The sequence below is a fragment of the Limulus polyphemus genome, unplaced genomic scaffold (genome assembly GCF_000517525.1).
Source record: "Limulus polyphemus unplaced genomic scaffold, Limulus_polyphemus-2.1.2 Scaffold4043, whole genome shotgun sequence".
Taxonomy (NCBI): Eukaryota; Metazoa; Arthropoda; class Merostomata; order Xiphosura; family Limulidae; genus Limulus; species Limulus polyphemus.
The window spans coordinates 100,993-110,338 of record NW_013669653.1 but is presented as its reverse complement, the minus strand read 5'-3'; the positions used below and the strand labels follow the sequence as shown (position 1 = coordinate 110,338).

Genomic DNA, 9,346 nt, shown 5'->3' with positions numbered 1-9,346 from the left:
AGTATGGAACTGAAAGAGTTGAGTGTTGAGAGTAAGTTAGTATGGAATTGAAAGAGTTTGGTGTTGAGAGTAAGTTAGTATGGAACTGAAAGAGTTGAGTGTTGAGAGTAAGTTGGTATGGAATTGAAAGAGTTTGGTGTTGAGAGTAAGTTAGTATGGAACTGAAAGAGTTGAGTGTTGAGAGTAAGTTGGTATGGAATTGAAAGAGTTTGGTGTTGAGAGTAAGTTAGTATGGAATTGAAAGAGTTTGGTGTTGAGAGTAAGTTAGTATGGAATTGAAAGAGTTTGGTGTTGAGAGTAAGTTAGTATAGACTTGAAAGAGTTTGGTATTGAGAGTAACTTAGTATGGAATTGGAAGAGTTTGGTATTGAGAGTAAGTTAGTATAGACTTGAAAGAGTTTGGTATTGAGAGTAACTTAGTATGGAATTGGAAGAGTTTGGTATTGAGAGTAAGTTAGTATAGATTTGAAAGAGTTGGGTGTTGAGAGTAAGTTAGTATGGAATTGAAAGAGTTTGGTATTGAGAGTAAGTTAGTATGGAACTGAAAGAGTTTGGTATTGAGAGTAAGTTAGTATAGATTTGAAAAGTTTGGTGTTGAGAGTAAGTTGGTATGGAATTGAAAGAGTTTGGTGTTGAGAGTAAGTTGGTATGGAATTGAAAGAGTTTGGTGTTGAGAGTAAGTTAGTATAGACTAGAGAGAAATCTGTAAGAAACTATTTTTACATATTTGTAAACTTTCAATGTTTACAAGGTTTGGATGGAATTCTCCCAATACAAGTAATGTTGAATAAAAATTATTAGACATGAGTTAAATTAATTAATAATATGATTTTCAGACTGAATTGTTCAACTACGAGACTAGTGAGTAGAAACTTTTGCCGACTTAAACAAAATATAGCATTATTTATCATGGAGCCTAAAATACAGTATTATTTATTATATATATTCTAAAACACAGCATTATTAATCATATATTCCAAAATACAGCATTATCTATTATATATTCCAAAATATAGCATTATTTATTATATATTCCAAAATATAGTATTATTTATTATATATTCCATAAAGATCATTATTTATCATATATTCCAAAACACAACATTATCTATTATATATTCCAAAATATAGCATTATTTATTATATATTCCATAAAGATCATTATTTATCATATATTCCAAAACATGGCATTATCTATTATATATTCCAAAATATAGCATTATTTATTATATATTCCATAAAGATCATTATTTATCATATATTCCAAAACATGGCATTATCTATTATATATTCCAAAATATAGCATTATTTATTATATATTCCATAAAGATCATTATTTATCATATATTCCAAAACACGGCATTATTTATAATATATTCCAAAACACGGCATTATGTATTATATATTCCAAAATACGGCATTATTTATCATATATTCCAAAATACAACATTATGTATTATATATATTCCAAAATGCAACATTATTTATTATATATATTCTAAAATACAACATTATTTATCACAGAGCTTGGTACTGAACATTCAAACAAGTGTGAGACAGTTTTATTTTTGAGATGATGAATTTATTAATATCTCCACTAGCAGTTATAAAAAAAATAAATTAAGCTACTTTCTTACACAGCTATGAAATTATATCATATTTTCACACAGATCTGCTTATAATACATCAACAATCATAAGCCACATCAACTTATGATTAAAATATAACTAAACATATCTTTACTTGGTCAGTAAGTATCGGTGATAACGTTTGATGACCATGCAACAGTCAGATAGGAGTTGGTTATCTTTTCCTGTGTAATTAAAATTAAATTAAATGTTATTTAATGAGAAGAAATATTAGTTTTTGCTGTCACTGCTTTGTTGCTGTGAGAGTTACTTCTTTAGTGGGTAGAAAGTACTACAATGAAACTATAAAGAAACAGATGTAAAAAAAGGTATAAAAATATTTTTTTGTTTGTTTGTATAATAGACTATTTACTAAAGGTTTACCAAGTTCTGTGAATATACATACTGTGAAATTAGGGTAATAATATATATATATATAGCTTTACGGTTCTGGGGTCATTCAGACTGAATGATCCACTCTTAAATGGATTAAAGTACTATAAGCTTAAGTAAAACAAAATAACAACTTGGTTGTGGTCAGTTTTGAATTAAATAATATTTTATTTCTTCAACTCACGTAAGAAGGTTTGTTAAATGTATTTGTTTGCGAGGAATCAAGCTCACCTGTGTTGGCATCCAACCATTTCCAGCTCATTAGTTTCAGTGATTAGTTTAACAAAACTGATCATATTACCTCTAGGGCTACATTCACGTGATCTCTAGTTTTCTTCGTACGGGCAGTTCTCAACTCTCTTTGTCGTGATATGTTTGATAAATGCTAACTAAGTAACTGTAAAGGAAACAGACATGGTGTCATGGCAAAATAATTATCACAAAAATAGGAATAAAAGAGCATTAACAGAATAATGCCTGAGCATCTACTCTTTCTGATCTCCTCTTTCTTAACTGACTGCTCAATCTTCAGTTGTTTTTATATGTATGTGATTATATAAATATAACTGAAGCTTTGGGCAACTTGTAAACTTTAATACAGAAAAAAAAAAAAAGAGATATATCAACTTCTGATAGCTGATAAATTCGACATACTAAGATAAGAATGTTATTCCGACTAAGGCAGCGTATTTATTGAAGTGATATGTTTTGTTGGTAGCATTACCTGAAAACAAACATGTAGAGGTTTATGTCACTGCTGTTTTAGTAGTTGTGGTTATATTTAAAAAGTATGCTTAAACTACATCTCCACAATCGTGTTAAAATAATTTGTTAACATTCAAAGGTTTGTTTTCAGTTGTTTTTTTTTAATATACCAGTTAGCTTAATTTCTAAATGAAATGTTAGATACAGGTGTTTGTACATTTTCACATGGTGTGTATGCACTGATGACAAAATATTTGGTATTGGTAAAGAAAGTTTCTTCAGTATTTTTTTTCTGTATTATTTTTTTACTGCAGTATTTGAAAATAAAGAGAAAATAGTGTTGGTGATGCAGTATGCTAGTGGCGGAGAACTGTATGATTACCTTAGTGAGAAGAAAGTTCTTTCTGACAATGAAGCTCGCCGTTTATTCCGTCAAGTTGCTACAGCTGTATATTATTGTCACAAGGTAAGTTTAAAATTTTCAAAGAGAGACTGAATGCATTCATATAATTGAATTCTTCTAGGGTACATTGATCTATTGAATCCTTCAGATTCTAGGGTACATTGATCTATTGAATCCTTCAGATTCTAGGGTACATTGATCTATTGAATCCTTCAGATTCTAGGGTACATTGATCTATTGAACCCCTCAGATTCTAGGGTACATTGATCTATTGAATCCTTCAGATTCTAGGGTACATTGATGTATTGAATCCTTCAGATTCTATGCTACATTGATCTATTGAATCCTTCAGATTCTAGGGTACATTGATCTATTGAATCCTTCAGATGTGGTGGTATGTTAACTTTTTAATATTCTACATTGTATTGTAATATCTAGTTCTTCAGATTTTACATTGGTATATTATTTGTTGGTGTTAATGCTTACATGTACTTTTTGTTGTATTAATCTTGTTTCCATATTCCATCTAGTATTTGATGACAGTAGTTTCCTAAAGTCTGTTTCAACAGTCTGATTACACAAAAATCCATGGACATGACTTGACTGGTATGTCTTTATATGGAATAAAATGGATATTCATTTCATTTTCTAGCTTCTTGAGGTGTGCAGTGGTTAAGCAGAAACATTATGGAAGTTAATTGTATATATATATGATTTGTGTTGCTTTTCCAGACAGAGATCATTTATCATTATGGTGCATACTGTTATTTGGGGCATGTGAACGACTTTTGCCACTGACCTTTGTGTTTTTGGATTCTCACCAGTTACAAGATGCTGCACTTTTCTTACCATGGCTGGGGTACAACTTGTTGCGGGTCTCTTTCTGAGTGGTCCCGGTACCCCAAGATGATCCATAGTCCTTTATCTTCCAATGCCATTAAATACAAGGGATATCCCTGTCTTGGAATATCTGAATCCCCAATCTAAAAGCATCTTTATAATCTAAATGTATGAATATTTTGTATAGGAAAGAAGATTGCTTATCCTTCCTGAGAATGATCAGTATTCACTGACATCACAATACCCATGAAAAGTCAAACAATGTTAAAATCTAGTTCTTACATATACTATTCCAACTTAACTTTATATTGGCTGTGATTGTCACATGACTTGCATATTCATAATTGTTTTAATGTAAGGTTAACAACCCTCTGTACTTTTAGAAAGTATCAGCTAGTAGCCAGATGCATAAAAGTAGAATCCATATATTTATTTTAATCTTTTTTTGGTTAGAAATTTCAAGGTACTGGTTAATTGTTTCATTAGAACAGTTAGAGGATCTTTTATTGGTCTTAAACACTGTGAGTGCAAGTGTAATTTTTCTAATGTTTTTTGTTTTTTCCCTTGATTTCAGAGTAAGATCTGTCACAGAGATTTAAAGTTGGAAAACATTTTATTGGATGAGAAAGGAAATGCTAAGGTACAGTACTAATGATTTACAGAACATTTTATAGTTATATTTCTGCAGTATGTTAAGCCTTGTTGTGTCTACGATAACCAGCACAGCTTGCTAACTTAGACATAATGATGGGGAAATACAGGGCTTTAGGAGAAATGTTTAGGAATTCTCATTTTCCATCCCATTATTACTCAAGTGATCATCTTCAAACATAAAGAAAAGCAGGTTATATCATTGTTATTTATTTTAAGTATTTCAATATCTTTTTACTTAGAATGCTCTAGAGTAAAAGTTGTGTAATATTACTCTTAGAGAGAAAAGATACGCTTTGCATGAAGTTAAATTTTTTTCTTGTAGCCAATTTTTGGGACTGAGTTTGTAGACATACATAGAATCTGTACACTAGTTTAATTACATTTGATTATCTTCATGTTATTTTTATAAAGTTCTCTACTATATTTTCTTGTGACTAACTTGTATTTTCTGTTTGTTATCAAAGAATAAATGTTAAAAGTATTTTTTAAAGAAATACTTTTCTCTTAACAAACTATTAACCATACACAAACACTGCATGTTGTCTAGTTATTGCGTTACCCTGCATAAACATTGTGTGTTGTCTAATTGTTACTTTACCCTTCACAAACACTGCTTGTTGTCTAATTGTTACATTACCCTTCACAAACACTGCATGTTGTCTAACTGTTACATTACCCTTCACAAACACTGCAAATCATCTAACTGATACTTTACCCTTCACAAACACAGCTTGTTGTCTAATTGTTACATTACCCTTCACAAACACTGCATGTTGTCTAATTGTTACTTTACCATTCACTAACACTGCATGTTGCCTAATTGTTACTTTACCCTTCACTAACACTGCATGTTGTCTAGTTATTGCGTTACCCTGTATAAACACTGTGTGTTGTCTAATTGTTACTTTACCCTTCACAAACACAGCTTGTTGTCTAAATGTTACATTACCCTTCACAAACACTGCATGTTGCCTAATTGTTACTTTACCCTTCACAAACACAGCTTGTTGTCTAAATGTTACATTACCCTTCACAAACATTGCATGTCGCCTAATTGTTACTTTACCCTTCACTAACACTGCATGTTGTCTAATTGTTACATTACCCTTCACAAACACTGCATGTTGTCTAATTGTTACATTACCCTTCACAAACACAGCTTGTTGTCTAATTGTTACATTACCCTTCACAAACACTGCATGTTGTCTAATTGTGTAGACATTTCCATCGAGTTGATTGAAGTATGTTTATTATATGGACTAAATGCTTCTAAATATATGTATAAAAGTTTTGTTTCAGTAGCAGCATAATACATGGTTGTCAGGTCTGTAGCAGCATAATTTGTGTTTGTCGGGTCTGTAGCAGCATAATTTGTGGTTGTCGGGTCTGTAGCAGCATAATTCTTGGTTGTCGGGTCTGTAGCAGCATAATTCGTGGTTGTTGGGTCTGTAGCAGCATAATTCGTGGTTTTCGGGTCTGTAGCAGCATAATTCGTGGTTTTCGGGTCTGTAGCAGCATAATTCGTGGTTGTCGGGTCTGTAGCAGCATAATTCGTGGTTGTCGGGTCTGTAGCAGCATAATTCATGGTTGTCAGGTCTATAGCAGCATAATTCGTGGTTGTCGGGTCTGTAGCAGCATAGTTCAGGGTTGTCGGGTCTGTAGCAGCATAATTCAGGGTTGTCGGGTCTGTAGTGCCATCATAGATAATACCTTCATATTTAAGCTGTTACAATGTGACTTCCAAGCTTACAGTACATAAATAACATTTAAATAACCATGGTATATAAAAACTGCTATGAACAACGTTATTTAAATAACTTGACATTATGTAGTTTGGCATGAACAATATAATGTAAAGAAACAAACAACATAGGCAGGAAGTAATCTTATAACTAATGAAAATTGTAAAATGACATCCTTGATGCATTGTACAGCTAGTTTGTTAGACAAATTAGCTTCTAAATAAAACTATACTATAACTTTAGAAAAATATTCACTCATTTTAAAGGTATCTGTCTTGCCATTTGTTTTTATAGAAACTTGAAAATAAGGCAAAATAAATTGAATTAGGTCAGTAGAAATGAAGATGTATATTTTACATGTGATCTAGTAAAAAATCAATTGATATAAACTTGTGTTTCATGTTTTACCTTTAAAGTTTTTAGGAGTCAATTGATATAAACTTGTGTTTCATAGTTTTACCTTTAAAGTTTTTAGGAGTCAATTGATATAAACTTGTGTTTCATGTTTTAACTTCAGAATTTTTAGGAGTCAATTGATATAAACTTATGTTTCATGTTTTACCTTCAGAGTTTTTAAAAGTCAATTGATATAAACTTGTGTTTCATGTTTTACCTTCAGAGTTTTAATTTTCTAGATTGCTGATTTTGGTTTATCCAACGTCTATGATGACCGACACCTTCTCAACACTTTTTGCGGCAGTCCCTTATATGCTTCTCCGGAAATTGTGAAAGGCATACCCTACTATGGACCTGAGGTAAATTAATGTTAGAAAGTTATTTGAAGAAATATGCAGTAAGTATTGTGAAGCTGATTAAAAATAAAGACTAGAGATAACAACAAAATAAAGATGTACACGAGGTTGTGTAAAAGTATAACATGAATCGAAATGAAACCACACTAAAGTATAATTCGGATTATGTTTATGTCCCTAGTGACTTAGGATAACAGAGATAGAAGTATGTTTACTTTAGGTAAACTAAGGATACAAGTTACTTTCAAATAACATGGATATAAAAATTTAGTTAACACACCGTAAAAGTATATTGATCAGAAACTTTATCAGAACCCCCCTCCAAATATTAGGCACTTTCTTGCAAAAACAGCCAGGACTCGTGTAGCACAAAGTCTACAAGCTGCTGGATGGTGTCTTCTCTGATTGTGGCCCATTATTTCTGGAATATGGTCTATAATTGGTTCATAGGATTAGAGTATTAAATATGATATTCCACTTTCTTACAAAAACAGCCAGGACTCGTGTAGCACAAAGTCTACAAGCTGCTGGATGGTGTCTTCTCTGATAGTGGCCCATTATTTCTGGTCTATAATTGGTTCATAGGATTAGAGTATTAAATATGTATTCCACTTTCTTACAAAAACAGCCAGTACTCGTGTATCACAAAGTCTACAAGCTGCTGGTAGGTGTCTTCTCTGATTGTGGCCCATTATTTCTGGTCTATAATTGGTTCATAGGATTAGAGTATTAAATATGATATTCCACTTTCTTACAAAGATGCTTAGTGATTATGCTGACTGTAAACAATAACTGCCATGCTATTCAAACCAGTAATAATGTGATAGGTTGTTGCATTATTTAATGTAAACGCAGCATCGTGGGACGGACGTTATCGGCAAAAGCATTCAAGTACGTTCTGGATGTTAATCACTGCCACAAGAATATTCCCCACACCACTTCCAACAGCTTGACTATGTGGAGTGTGGAGTAGTCCAAGGTTTGGGGATGACCATGTAGAGTGAAGAGTAGTCCAAGGTTTGGGGATGACCATGTAGAGTGTGGAGTAGTCCAAGGTTTGGGGATGACCATGTAGAGTGTAGAGTATTCCAAGGTTTGGGGATGACCATGTAGAGTATGGAGTAGTCCAAGGTTTGTGGATGACCATGTAGAGTGTGGAGTAGTCCAAGGTTTGTGGATGACCATGTAGAGTGTGGAGTAGTCCAAGGTTTGGGGATGACCATGTAGAGTGTGGAGTAGTCCAAGGTTTGGGGATGACCATGTAGAGTGTGGAGTAGTCCAAGGTTTGGGGATGACCATGTAGAGTATGGAGTAGTCCAAGGTTTGTGGATGACCATGTAGAGTGTGGAGTAGTCCAAGGTTTGGGGATGACCATGTAGAGTTTGGAGTAACCAAGGTGTCAATTTTTTTAAGTCAGTAATGCATTTATTTATCAGAAAAATTTGTGCTTGGTTAGATAATGAAATATAAAGAAAAAAAAGGCAGTGAAAGTTTACTGGCATTAAATATGATAGAGAAAAGTGGGGGATGTACTTGAGGCATTGTAAAGGGACAGAATGTATGTGCTTCAACTTAAAGAAAGAGATAACATTAGCATCACAGTATAAAACCAAACCCTTTACAAGCAAAAATACTGCAGAAAAATGTTTACAATTGATGCTTTGACCTAAGAGATAGGTATAAGGTTATATAGGATATCACAAGAGATAGAAATGTGTACTGAGTTATTGTAAATGTACAAGTTGATATGGGATATCACAAGAGATAGAAATGTGTACTGAGTTATTGTAAATGTACAAGTTGATATGGGATATCACAAGAGATAGAAATGTGTACTGAGTTATTGTAAATATACAAGTTGATATGGATATCAGTAGAGATAGAAATGTGTACTGAGTTATTGTAAATGTACAAGTTGATATGGGATATCACAACAGATAGAAATGTGTACTGAGTTATTGTAAATGTACAAGTTGATATGGGATATCACAAGAGATAGAAATGTGTACTGAGTTATTGTAAATGTACAAGTTGATATGGATATCACAAGAGGTAGAAATATGTACTGAGTTATTGTAAATGTACAAGTTGATATGGGATATCACAAGAGATAGAAATGTGTACTGAGTTATTGTAAATGTACAAGTTGATATGGATATCACAAGAGGTAGAAATATGTACTGAGTTATTGTAAATGTACAAGTTGATATGGATATCAGTACAAATAGA

At 32.5% G+C, this 9,346-nt stretch overlaps 1 protein-coding gene across 1 annotated transcript in view; it reads left to right on the top strand.

Annotated features, from left to right (window-relative positions):
- Nucleotides 1-9,346, top strand: part of LOC106470502 — a gene marked incomplete at its 5' end in the record, with an annotated part of 20,171 nt that overhangs the window by 964 nt on the left and 9,861 nt on the right. Inside the window, 3 exons of the mRNA XM_022399112.1 lie at nucleotides 3,041-3,192; nucleotides 4,544-4,609; nucleotides 7,001-7,123. Coding sequence (XP_022254820.1) covers nucleotides 3,041-3,192; nucleotides 4,544-4,609; nucleotides 7,001-7,123 — 341 coding nt within the window. The remainder of the gene's footprint in view (nucleotides 1-3,040; nucleotides 3,193-4,543; nucleotides 4,610-7,000; nucleotides 7,124-9,346) is intronic.